Source organism: Suricata suricatta, chromosome 8, assembly GCF_006229205.1.
Source record: "Suricata suricatta isolate VVHF042 chromosome 8, meerkat_22Aug2017_6uvM2_HiC, whole genome shotgun sequence".
In the NCBI taxonomy this organism is placed as follows: domain Eukaryota; kingdom Metazoa; phylum Chordata; class Mammalia; order Carnivora; family Herpestidae; genus Suricata; species Suricata suricatta.
The window spans coordinates 133,036,478-133,049,640 of record NC_043707.1 but is presented as its reverse complement, the minus strand read 5'-3'; the positions used below and the strand labels follow the sequence as shown (position 1 = coordinate 133,049,640).

Genomic DNA, 13,163 nt, shown 5'->3' with positions numbered 1-13,163 from the left:
GCAGCCCGGCCCCTCTGTCCGCGCAGACCCGGGCGTTTGGGGCCAGCCGGCCGGCCCTGGGCTGATCCCCGCGAGAGCCTGGCCCCCAACCCAGACACCCCTGCGACGGCGGGGGTCGGGGGCTCCGTATGGGGGCGCTGTCCCCACTGCGGACGCGGGCCCCCTCTTTAGAAGACTTCCTCCTCTCTCTGGGCTATGGTTTTCCTCTTTCTTAGAAATGCTAGGGCTGCGTGTCTGAAAGAACGGGGCCAGGTGTGCAGTAAGCGCCTAATAAGGACACAGGGGGACCGTGGGCTGCGTCCCCGTGCCGTTTGCCCAGCCCCCACACCCCGGACAGACTTGGGGTGACCGGTGACTACTTCAGAGCCTGTTCTTTGCGGGCTCTGGGTACCGGGGAGGGGACCGTGTCTTCAGGTGCCCCTGGTTCGGTCCTCGCCAGGGCCTGTGGCTGAGCTCTGGGGACACGGGAGGTGAGAAAGGCCTTCTGAGCAGGGTAGCAAAGGCAGACAGGGTCCCTTAGGGACTGCAGAAACATGGAGAAAACAGAGGCCCCAGAGCTGTTACTGGATATTACCTGCAGCCTCCACAGGAGCAAGGTAGAGTCTGCAAAGGGATTGCTCACCCTTTGCCTGTTTTTGGCTGTCTGCGTAGTCGGGTAAGACAGAGTAACCCCATTTCACAGAGAAGGCAAACTGAGGCTCAGAGACCTTGTATTTCATGGAAGGGCACAGGGGGCGGTCTTCCTTTAAAGGGGAAGGTCCTCATGACCTTACCCTGATGAATGTGTGGGATGCTGACTCAGGTGAACATCTTCACGGGAGGAAGGTGGGGGGTGGCAGTGGCTCGTGTGAAGTGGCTCACTGGCCACGACTAGAGACATCCTTGGAGTCCAGCTCTCGAGGGCAGAGGATGGAGGCTGTCGGACCAGAGTTGCCTCTCCTGCAGTGGGGACCAGGATGTGTCCTGGAGGCAGCGGGGGTCGGGGGACGGCCCCAGAGGAGGGTCAGGAGAATCCCAGCTCTGAAAGGCTGAGCGCAGGGTCTGGTCGCAGACTCGGGCCTTGAGGGGTGTTGTCCTGCCCCGGTGAACCCTGGGGTCATGTGAGCCCCTCGGCGGAAGAGGTGCAGGGCTTCTCTGTGGGACACCGGGCCTGAGTCCTGGCGTGGAGTGAGGGGTCCCCGGTGTCTCTCACTTCTCACTCCTTCTGACCTGCTCCCGTGTCTACTCGGGTCCCCTCCCCCTGGCTGGTGTTCACAGCCTTGGCGAGAGCTGGCCCTCCTTGGTGGCGTCGCTCCCTATGTTAGAGCACCTCTGTCCCTGTCCCAGAAGCCTGCGATGGCTCCCGGTTGTGGTTCCCCTGAGTCCCAGGTTGGAGCGAGTCAAGTATCTGGGTTCCTTCTGCCACCTCTCTGCCTCCATACCCCGCATCCAGCAGGACTTGGTCATTGTGCTGTCCTCTCTTCATGGCACAAGTCACCCCCTCCAGAAAAGCCTTTCCTTACCCTTCGGTTGGATCGGATCGAAGCTCTTTGTTTCTCCCAGGGACGGACTCTATTCTGCTTTTTTAATCTAGTGGTGGCCCGTGGGGTCCTCTTCCTCCTTGTTTTTATGGACTAAGTGCCGGGCACTGTGCTCGGCCTTTAGTATAGAATCTCACCAAGATTTCCTTACAGCAACTCCTAAAAAGGGGGGGGTGGTGCTGCTGTTCCCATTTGGAGAGGTGGAGGCTGGGGCCCGGAGAGGTGGTGCCATTTCCCAGGATTACAGAGCTGGGGGTGTGGGAACGCGGGTCCGACTGGTTCCCGAGCTCCTTCCACACACACACCCCGCACTGTGTCTGGACCTCCCCTCTGCCCCCCGCCGCCGGCCTCTGCACACATAGCGTGTATGCAGGGCTGTTGGCCGTGACTCAGTGCAGGTGCAGAAGGAGCCCCGGGGGGGGGGGGGGACCTGAACCTGCCACAGGTGTGGCAGATTCACTTTGCCATCTGGGCTTTTGCCTCCTTTCAGTGCCATTTCTAGCTGGTGTAGACCACGTCATTCATTCATCAGGGATTCATTCATTCGGCAAATAAATGCCAGGAAAGCTGGCAGAGCAGCGAGCACGGTGCTCTCTGATGCGGATATCGGGGGGCCCCTGCCGTCTAGCTGTCTGCTCCTTGCCAGGGACGGGGGTGTCTGGCCTGCCCTTCCCTGGAAGTCTTGACGCTGAGGGGCCACCCCTTGCCTGCTCATTCCCCAGGGGCCTGGGGCCAGCTGGAGTTAGAGGACAGATTGGGGCCCCCAGTTTAGACTGGGGACAGTGGGCTTTGGTGTGGAGATGGGTGATCGGTGTCCAGGCTGTCCCAGGAGGCCCCCTGCCTGACCTCCCAGAGGGGAGCCTGTGTGCTGACGGTGGCCGGGCACTCCTACGGAGGGTGGTGGGCAGCCAGCTGGGCGCCCTGGTGCAGTGCCCCTCCTTCATTTCCCCCGCATTCGTGGGCACCTGCTCTAGGCCCACCACGCTGCGGGGGGCTGGGGACCTCGAGGTGGCCGTGAGCCGGCTCCAGCTCTCCCGGAGCCACTCTGTCAATGCTCACAGACCTGGGCTCTGCCCCTACCCACCCTTGAGCGCCGGGCCCAGTCAGCGACACGGATGCTGTGGACATGGGAGGTTCTTCCCTCCTGGCTGTCCTCACCGAGCTGGGTGGGTGGGAAAGGCCTTGTAGCAGAGAGTGGCTGAGAAGAGTCTGCCTGGCATTTTTGTGTTGCGTGGTGACCCTCAATGACATCCTGGAGCACCGTTCCTCCCCAGGGCTCAGAGATATTTTATGCCCTTGACCATCCAGTGCTTGCTGGAGGAGTAGCCAGGAAGGTTGTGTGTTGGGTGAGGTGGGTGGGGGGAGTTTTGATGCCAACCATGGTGTGTGTGTGTGTGTGTGTGTGTGTGTGTGTGTGTGTGTGTGTGTGTGTTACATTCAGCTCTCAGTTTTATGCCGCTCTGGCTGCTTTTCTGTCCTTCAAGCATGTCACACACACACCTACCTCAGGGCCTTTGCACTTGTCTTTCCCTTTCCCTGGAATGCTCCTCCTGCTGATCTCCCCGAGTCTCATTCTCACTCCTTCTTTTTGCTCAAATGAATTCTTTTCAGAGAGCCCTTCTCTGGCCATCCTGCCTAGAAAAGCTCCCCGCCAGGTGCCCTCCCTGCCCAGACCTGCTTTGTTTTCTTGGTGCTGTTCCCTTCACCTTTATTGCATCTTCCTACTGGAGCATCAGCACGGTGAGGGCTGGGACCTGCTCGCCCCCTAAGACCGGGCTTTCGTTCTCAGCACTCTTGACATTGGGCCACATCGGCGTTTGGGGCTGTCCTGTGTGGAAGAGCACGTCTGGCAGCATCCTTGCCCTCTACCCCCAGATGCTGAAACCCCCTTTAGTTGTGACAATTAAAATGTCACCAGATATTGCTAAATGTCCCCTGGCGGGGGGAACTTGCCCTGATTGAGAACCACTGGCTTAGAGTGGTGCCTGTGTAGTAGGTGCTAGAAAATACTGAGTAAATGTGCAAAAATATTCATTTGACCTTTACGATGGCCCTGTTTTATGGATGAGTCTGAGTGTTTGAGAAGCCAGTGGTGGCAGGGCTGGGTTCCAGCCTGTCTCCCCCTGTTTGGGGTATTTCTCTGGGCTCCTCTGTGTGCTGTATTGTGTGGAGGCTCGGGGTGCTCTCCCTAAAGTGCTCCCTAAAGTGCTTGTGACGGGGCCACCCACTGGCAATGACTCAGGGCCCCGGTCGGCATGTGACTTGCCCAGAAGCAGGCAGGGAGGGAAGCTGGGGGCTAGGGAGGAGAGAGGGGTGCCACCAGGGGAACAGGAACAAAGTGGAGATGGTGCGGCTCCCAGTTCCGGGCTCTCTGCTGGGTCATGGGGAAGCACTATTGATGACTTAGGGGAAGGGGGCCAGCCCTCAGAGTCAGGCAGACCTCAGCTCAAATCCTTTTTCTGCTGTTTACAGGCTGTGTGCGTTTGGCAGGTCTCTCTCTAGGAGCCTCTGTGTTTCCATCTGGAAAATGGGAACAACCCCCAGCTCATGGGCTGCTTGTCAGGCCTATAAGTGCTTTGTAGGCTTCGCAGCTCACTGGTGGCAGGTTGAACCCTGGTGGCTTTGCAGGGCCTGACCTGACTTTGGGTCACGGGACGGTGCTCAGGCTGAGGCAGGGACCACCGGGGAGTCCGATTCTCTGTCTCTGAGCCACAAGGGCCCCAGGGCGTGGGTGGCAGACCTCCGGTTGCCCAGAGCTTCTGCCCACCATCCCTGAGAGCAACTTTCATTCTGCCCTGCCCTGGCTGTCCCTGCTCCCCCGAAGCCCCCTCGCTGGGCCTCCCACGCCACCTGTCCAAGCGCCTGGCCCCCAGGCCCTCCCAGGCACTCACGGCCGTGGGGTCCGGAAGTCACTCGCCCACCCCTTGCATGAGTCACAGGTGCTGTGTGTCATCGAGGGTGAGCGAGGGGTACGTTTGACACAGTTTGGAGGAGTCTCAGACCTCCCTGTGAAGGGAATGTTCTGGCCTCAGCTTTCCTGCCTATCTCTAAAATCTCTTCAATATCTAACCTCTGTGATCCTAAAGTTCTGTTTACCTGTAACCCTGAGAAGGAAAAGCCCTTTGGGGGGGTCCTCTGAGGCCATTCTCTAGCTTCTAAGGGGCTTCTAAGACCGCAGGGCCCTGAGAAAGGAGCACTGGCCCAGGTGTCAGAACAGAGTTCCCGGCCCAGCGCTGCCACCGGCCTGCTGTGTGACCCCGTTCAGGCTACTGAGCTTCTCTGGGGTGAAGCATCCCTCTCTATTAAACCTCGCACCACTGGCCCCAACGCTCCTGGAAGGCTGGGGAAGTGCTAACTTTGCCCGTGCTTGGCAAAGGCCGTAGACCGAGGGCTGGGCTGGGGTCTAGAAGTTTTCCCGGGAAGGAGAGCCCAGCAGCACTCCCACGCTGTTAACATCTTGGCTTCCCAGACTCTCTTCCTGCTGACCTCAATCCCACTGGCTCTGCCTGGAATGATTTCCTTGACTCAGGCCCCCGTGGCATGAAGATTTCCTGGCTGCCTGTCAACTTGCATCTGAAACAAGATGTAGAACCCTCAGGCAGAGCAGGGCTCGTGGCTTGCAGCCTCCCTGCCACTGAGTAAAATGCAGAAGCCAGACCCACGGGGGCCCCAAACCGTAAGTCTGTGCCATGGGCACCCACTGCAGGGCCTGCTGTCTGGGAACCCACGGGTTCAAGGAAGCCTCGGTGGGAGTGACAGTTTCCTCGAAGAAGCCATGTGTTACCTGTGACGGGCATGCGGCCCTCTCTGCTGGTGCCAAGTCTGGCAGGCCTCCTTTGCACCCCGGGGCCGTGGGTATCGGTCCCCCCCACCCCCGAGCTATGGACTGTGAGGCTAGGACTCTGAAGCTCTGGGGCCCACGGTCATTTTCCGCTGTGGCGTGTTGTGAGGTCACCGGGGAGGTAGTGACATCACTGTGGTTTGGGGCGCTGGGGGTGCGCACCCGGTAGGAGGAAGTGTCTGGTCACAGACTGGGGTTTGGAAAAGTAGATTTCCTTCTGCCCCAGAGGTGAGCGGTGCTGGGTGCTGGGGGAGCTGAGTGGGGGAGGGGGCGCCCAGGCTGCAGCCGTGGTCTGCTCTCTGCCCTGCTTTCTTGTTGCCTGTGACACACGTTCTACCTCTCTGAGCCTCCACATCTTCTTTGCAGGGACAGGCTTCGTCTCTGGTGTCACCTGTGGGGCAAATAGTGTGGAACGTGGAATGACTTCAGGAGCCCTAGGATGTGTCTGGCTCTGGAGCCTTGGGTCCTCAGGAGGCCAGCAAACCGCTGCTCTGCCCGTGACTTTGGAGCCGGGGCCCTGAGCTGACCCAGCTGCTCCAATGGGGCAGAAATCCCCAGGGGTTTTGTTTGTTGTTGTTGGTTTTTTTTTTTTTTTTTTTTTTTTTTTGATGTCCAGACAGCGGCCCACCAGTCTCTTTCAATCTGAGCTCGGCCCTGGGTGGGTATGGCTGGTGTGGCCACAGGTTCAGGGAATTGAGTGGGCTGCGGGGTGGGGAGCAGAGTGCGGAGGGATCAGGGGACAGGCAGGCTGTGCACGGGTATCTTCTGGGCCATCCGTGGGCAGCCTTCTCAAGCGCCTTTCAGGAGAGATGCCAGAGGCTGTGAAGTGACCAGAGCGTGAGGCTGGGAGCTGAGGGTGTGCAGGTCTGGGGGCCTGGTCTCAGCTCTGGGGGGCCTGGCCAGTTCCCTTCTCTTCTCTGAGCCTCAGCTGCCCCAGCTGGAAATTGAGATCAGTGTGAACCTTGCCCACCCTTGCCTTGGAGTCCTTTGGCCCCAAGTGTTAGACTGGGGGAGGACCTGGGGGAGGTGGTGCACAGGGTGGGGGGCCATTCGTGACTTTGAGCAGAGGGTGCAGTGCAGCTCTGGCCTCCACACGCCGCCTCCCCTTGGAGGGCCCCTGTCTGGACTTGACAGTGACTCTCCTGGGAAGGGCTCCCAGGATCTTAGCAGGATGCCCACTAGCATCTTGGGCACCCCTGTCTGTCCTTCCTCCTGCTGACCCACAGTCTGGCTTCTGTCTCGTAGAGACTGCAAGTTCAGCTTCTCCCGGGCGAGCCTGTTGCTTGCTGCCTCCGCCTCCTGCTTCATCTCGTCCAGTCCTCCCAGCAGCCTTGACCCCTCCCCAACCTCCGACCTGTGGCATGATTCCCCGCTGTCCTCCCCAGCCATCACCCCTCACCCCCAAGGTCTTTACTCTCTGCCTGGCCCCTTGGTCACTGCCCTCATGCTTCCCTGTTACTTTGTCTGGCTCAGCCCCCCATCCCGGCCTCTTCTATGTCCTCCTCCTGCAATGACCATGCAGGGATCCGTCTATGCAGGATGGAGATGAGTGGGTCCAGGACGGGGAATGGTGTGGAGGGAGCTGTGGGGCAAGAATCGCAGCGGACGGTAGCTAGGTGACCCGAGCTGGAGCCAACGCCTCATTAGGAGCCGGGATGGCACAAGAGGCTGTAAGGCTGTTTGGGGCCAATTAAGGGAATTCGTAACAAATGTAAAGATTACATTAAAAATGGTAGCAACTGTGATTTTTGGAGTGTTTGCTAAATGCTTTATGTGTCTTATATCACTTAATCCTTACAACAGCCCCACAGAGTCTGTAGATGAAAAGATTGAGGCTTATTAACCTCATTTGCTAAACTCTGATGCTGCCACTTAATAAGTGGGGGCGGGGGGGGGGGGGGGGGCTGAATTCAAAGCCAGGCATCTTCGCTCCAGAGTCATGATTTTGGCACCACTCTCACCTCCTATCCGGGGTTGAGGCAGTGGGGAGCCACCAATTGTTTTAGAGCAAGGGAGTGACTAGAGCACAGAGTGAACTAGGAAGATCACTGGTTGGTGGGCAGGCCAGATGCCGTGGAAACTGTTGCAATAGTTCAAGCAGGAGCTCTGGGCTGAGGGAGTAGCAGCAAAACGGGAAGGAAGAATCCGGGGCTTCGAGGAGGAATAGGAGGCCTTTGGACTGGACCCAAGACCTAGTGTGGACAGAGGTTCTCAGGAGGAAGGGGAGTTGTTCCTCTTTACCCCATCCTGCAACACAGGGTCCCTCTGGCTTCAGCCCTGCCCCAGCCTGAGCCAAGTGATGGTGGCCAGTGTCAGCCTCTTGTTCCCGGAGCTGCCCTGGGCGGGTGAGCCTGGCCTCAGCTCCTCCAGGCTACTGCTGGGGGGCCAGGAGAGGGGCATAGATGACCCTTTTGTCTCAGGTGTGAGATCTCAGGACTCCTGGGGGCTGCTGAGCTGTGCTGCCAGAGGGCCTGGGCCTTGAGCTCCTCTCTGAGCTTTCCTCTTCCCTGCGGCTAAGGTGGGGATCAAGGTGTCTCTCGTCTCTCTCTCTTTCCATTGGGGCTGGGAGAGTGCAGTGAACCCAGGCCTGGGACCGACATCTGGGGAGGTGCTTCATGGAGCCAGGGGTCTAATGCCTTCCCCTCAATTCTCACAGCCCCACCTTCCCTGGAAGGGGGACCATCATTGTCCCCATTTGCTAGGAGAGGGTTGAGATAGGGAGGTCAAGCTCTGCGCTCAGGCCCGCAGGCGGTGGCGCTCCAGGGCTCTGCACGCCCCTGGGGGTCGCCGCGGCTGTGAGGGGCTCTCGTCTGAAAGGTGCCGTGTGGTCTCCCCCAGCTAAGGACAGACACCCCCCTCTCTCCTTGTGAGCCATTTCCTCTCCAGTTCTCAAGCTGGCTCCACCTTGTTTCAGCTAATTGGAAATGAAAACTTTCGCTTCTGTTGAACAATTCAGCATCTGTTAGGCACTTACTGCGGGCTGTGCCCAGGGCTGGGCGTAGAGCAGTGAGTAATAAAAACCCAGGGAGTAACACTAGGCTCTTACTGCCCGCCAGGCACGGCGCTGAGCATTTTACACGCTTAGACTCAGTGAATCATAATGGCCCTGTGCGGTGGGCACTCTATTTGTCCCCATTTGACGGCTGCCAGAACTGAGGCTGGTGCAGGGCAGAGCTGGGAGTGAAACCCAGATGTTGGGCTTGGAGTCTGTATTAGAGTGCGTAGAGGGGCCGTGGTGCCTGCTGGTGAGGGGGCGATACTGGAGACAAGGAATTACCACAGAAGTGGTCTGGGTGGGCTAGAGGTCTCCCCAGGTTGTGCTGGGTCTGCCCTGGGGCCCCAGGAGGGACCTCTGGCCCCATGTGGGAATTCGGAGGTTTCACAGAGCTAGTAGTGGAGAGGACCCTTGAAAGAAGTTGGAGAGTTGGGCCTGCCGTGGGGTCGGGATGGTAGGCCGAGGGGACGGCAGGAGTGGAGGGGACGAAGGAGCAGGCCGGGCAGCGGTGCCGGGGCCTCAAGCTGGGGATGAGCTCATGCCTGAGGGCAGTGGAGCCAGTGGCTTGAAAGGGGGCCAGACGTGGCTGTAGGCAGGTGGTTTTGGGTCCATTTGAAAAGCCTGGGGACCGAGAGTACGGAGGCGCTAGCCGGCAGGACCTGCCAAGGGCGGGGAGGCAGGAGCCAGGTAAACTGAGGGGGCCACGCCGACAGGCCAGTGTGTGTGGGGAGTGGGGTGAAGGGGGTGGAAAGGGGTGTCCTCTGCAACTAACCTGAGGGTTCCTTGGGGGCAGGGACCACATCCTGCCATCTTCGAGCCCTGGCACTTGGCGCAAAGCCTGGCCCCGAGAACCGGATACCAGCCCGGGCTTCCTGTCTGCCCCTGGCTCACTTCTAACGCGACATCACAGGCAGCAGGCAGGGGGTGGATGTGTCACCCCCGGGCCGCCGTCTGTGATGTGGTCGGTCTTCCCTGACGCAGGTGCTGTTCCTCTCCATGACGGCAGATGAGCCCTCATTGCCTGGTCCCGGTGTCGTCGCCACGTTGGCCTGGCCTGATGTGGCTGTGCCCTGCAGTCCGCGGGGCTCCCACGAACCCCCCAAAGATTGAGGCCCAGACGGCTTTGCCGCCTCCCACCACACCGCAGGGCCCCAGGGACCTGCCATGCAAATGATGGGGTTTCTCTATTGCCTGAAGATGGTTTCCGTCCGTGTAGGGGTCCCTGGTCCTTCGGCAGATGCCTCTGCCCCCCGCCACCCCACCCTGTGGCTGGGGCCACTTCCGGACGCCCTGGAGACCCTTTCGGGAGAGCCCCTGAGTCTTACCTGCACCTGGCTCACCGAATGTTCTCCGGGCCCCCGTTCTGTACAACGAAGGAGCAGGACAGAACGACAGCATATAAAATTGTCCGCGGACACAGAGGCGGGTGGACCCACGACTGCTTCCGGTCTGCCGTGTGCTGGCTGTCTGTTCCTGGACTTGGCCTCGAATCTCCAGAGGCCTCTGTTTCTGCATCCCTAAAATGGGGTGATACTGACCTCCTTGCATTGGCGGCGGGATAAAACGAGAGGAGGCGTGTGGTGCCCAGGGCTGCCTGTGTACAGTAGGTGTGTCTCCTGCGTCTGCACAGCCCCCGTGTCCTTCTGGCTCTGCGACGTGGGTGCTTGGAGAGGCACGTGCTACTCCCCAAGGCCTGAAGCTTCGCTCTGCGGCCTCTTCCCGCCTCCTCCCCTTCCTGCCCTCCCCCGCCCAGGGATGCTCCCAGGCGAGGCTGGGAGAGTGACCCCTTCCCAACGGGCATCAAAGCTGGGGGGAGGGGTCTCCAGAAATTAAAAGGCCTCGAAGACCCCGAAGGCATGGACTGCGCTCATGGGGGCAGGAAGGGCAGAAGGCTCGTTTGCAGTTTGTTACCCTCAGATGACACCATCCTGGGGGCCGCCGCTGCTTCCGCTTCCCTGGTCCTCCCAGCTTTCCCTTCCTCTCTCTCACTGTTTATAAATAGAAGAAAGCGAGGGCCGCCACCTTGGGGTACCCACAGGGCCAGGCCCAGCACCAGGAGCAGGAAAGACAGAAGTCAGCTGCTGCAAGGGTTGCCCAATTCCCAGCGAGAGCGCTGACTCAGACCCCACACTCAGACTGGCAAGGCTGCCCCGGGCCTGCCGCTCACTGGCTGGTGGCGCCGGTCAAGTGTCCACCTTGAGCTGGTTCCCCCTCCCCCAGCCTCGGCTGCTCTGGTCGCTGCTCCTCAGGGTGACCGTGGGGAGGAGGTCCCGAGGGGAGGGGGCAGCGGGCGGGAGAAGGCATGTCTGACTCTCCAGGTGAAGCTGATCTGGCTGGAGCTTTGCTCCGGGCAGGCCCTGAGGCTCGCTTGCTTTCAGGAGCTTACAGCCCTGTTCCTGTCCCTTATCCTGACATCGTGTCCTCTGGCCACATAACAGACCCCCAGGCGCTGGGGTTTGGCCGCTCACCCAGACTCTTTATTTTGGGGTCCTGTCACCCCTTCAGGCGATCCCCTTGAGTGAAATGCTTTGGGGACAGGCCAGGAAGCTCACCTCCCACCCATGGGACTCGCCCTCTCGCTCTGCCCCAACGAGGCCTCCCCCCCACTGTCTCGGCCAGGGGCTGACCCTGTCACTCCAAGGGTCACAGCTCAGCTTCCCACACTTGCCCTCAAGGCGGGAGGAAACCCCCTCCCTTGCAAGGCCCCCTCAGGCCATCCAGCACCTCACCAGGCCCAGGCACCCCGCTGCCCAGCATGCCCCCCTCATCCACTCTCGGCTGAAAGCAAGCGGAAGGAGCCAGTTCCGATAGTCCGTCTGACACAAGTCTACAACTCCGGGCCTTTGCAGACCCCGAGAACCCCTGCGTGGGTGCTCTGGGAGCCTGGTGTTGAGGCTCAGAGAGAGCAAGTGACACCCCCAGGCCCCAAGGCCAGCGTGTGCACCCAGACCCCCTAACCTAAGTCTAGGGCTCCTCCTGTGATGCCCCTCTCCTCCTGGAGGTCACCTGCACAGGCAGCCCTCACCCCAGGAGGAGGAATGGGGGGCAGACGCTGGGGCCTGGGGACACCTCCCCATGCCCACTTTCAGCCTTGCCTTGAACTCCGGCCCCGCTCCGCCAGCTCATTCAGTCTTGCTGCCCCTCACGTGGGCAGGCCACCCACTCACCCAGCACCTCTGAGGTCTTGGGAGGGGCCTGAGCTTTCTGACACCCGTTGTTAAGAAGCCAGAGGTGGAAAGGGTTTCGAGTGAGCATCAACCAGGCCCGTAGCACCGTTTTCCAGATGAGGAAACTGAGGCACAGAGAACCCAGTTACTGCCCACCATAGAGGGGGTGTCTGAGGAGGACAGGAAGGACCACTGGGCGGGTCCAGGGGTCCCGTCTTCCTGGGGTGGAGCCCGGCCACCAGCTTGAGGCCAGGGAGGAAACACGTCTGGAGGTGAGGGGACCTTTTGAGGGACAGCGTTTCCATCTGTGACTTGGGAGCAATGATAGGACCGGCCTCGCAGAGCTGGGGTGAGGAGTCAGAGAGGCAGTGCCTTCTGCTTCCAGGAGGCAGAGCCTGGGGCGTGTGCAGCGCAGCTGGTGCCCAGCACCTAGAATGTGCTGCTGGTGGAGGAATGACCGTGTCCACGTTTGTCCCCGACTTTCTTCACCATCAAACAGCAGGTTGTGGAGATGGCATCTGAAGCCCCTGCCAGCCTCCAGCTGCTGGGCCTCGATCCTGCACCCCCTGCTGGGCCCCGTCCCCCCCTTTCCCTTGCCTCCCATGCCTCCTCGTGGCACTGGGCACAGCCGCTGATCAGCTGGGCCGCTGACCCCTTCCTGCTCACGAACTGCCACCTTCGAGCCTCAGCTGCCAGCCTGAGGATGGGTCCTCTTGGGAGCCCGGTGACATGGTGGTTCTGGGATGAGCCAGGCCTCAGGCGCTGACTGTCCCTGCCTGCTGCGGGAGACCAGCTTGTTCTGAGGTTCCTCGGTGGTCGCCTGAGGTCAGAGGTGGTTGGCCTGAGGCTGAGAGGGGTCCCCAGTGCTGGGGGGTATATGTGTGTGTGAGAAAGAGAGCCCGAGGGAAAGACAGAACCTGTGTGCCCATGTGAGCCAGGGCCCCAGCTCCAGCTTGGCATGGAGGTGGGTGCCTAGGAGCTGGTGGTGTGGCGATGACTTGGGCACCAAGGCGAGGCAGGTCCAAGGACCTGGCTCCGTCGGCTGCCCAGAAATGGGACAAAGATTTCTCCAGCAGGACCAGGGCAAGAGTCACATCTCTGCTCCACCCCATTCTTCTTGGATGACCTCAGACCAATGACTCGATCTCCCTGAGCTATGAGATGGGCACACGCCCACCTGCTTTATAGGGTGGAAGTTGGGTTCTGTAAAGCGCCTGCCCCCAGCCTGGCTCGTAGTAGGTGCTTAGTGAATATCCTGTTGTTTTCCTTCCCCCTCAAAGGACCAGAGCTGAGAATCTGGGAGAGTGACAGAGGCCGTTGGTGAGAGGGTGTGCTGAGTTCAGGAGACACTTGAGGCCCTGGGTCTGTGTCAGGGGGAAGGGATGCTGGGGTCCCGTGTTCTGGGGACCTCCCCAAGAGAAGGGAGGTGGGAGAGGAGGCGCAAGGAGCAGGGGCTGGGGTCCTCTTGTGCTGTAGCCTCAGACACATCACTTCACCTCTGAGCATCTGTGAATATCGTGGGAGACTGTGGGACCATGGATCTCACACGTGCGGCTGCGCCTGGGAGACAGCGGGTGCTCAGTGCGCGTGAGCGGCCCCGTTCCGCAGGTTTCCTCTGTCCTGGGTGGTGGGAGCCCAGT

General features: G+C 60.2%; 1 protein-coding gene across 3 annotated transcripts in view; it reads left to right on the top strand.

The window, feature by feature from the left end:
* The first annotated feature begins 518 nt into the window (after positions 1-518).
* Positions 519-13,163, top strand: part of TNFRSF1B (TNF receptor superfamily member 1B) — a 31,891-nt gene continuing 19,246 nt past the window's right edge. For 2 of the 3 annotated variants that reach the window (XM_029949988.1, XM_029949987.1), the window contains exon 1: positions 519-596. In XM_029949988.1, coding sequence (XP_029805848.1) covers positions 534-596 — 63 coding nt within the window. In that variant the 5' untranslated portion in view covers positions 519-533. Of the gene's footprint in view, positions 597-5,148; positions 5,197-13,163 lie in introns of those variants that run through there. The other variant, XM_029949989.1, reaches the window with a different exon arrangement.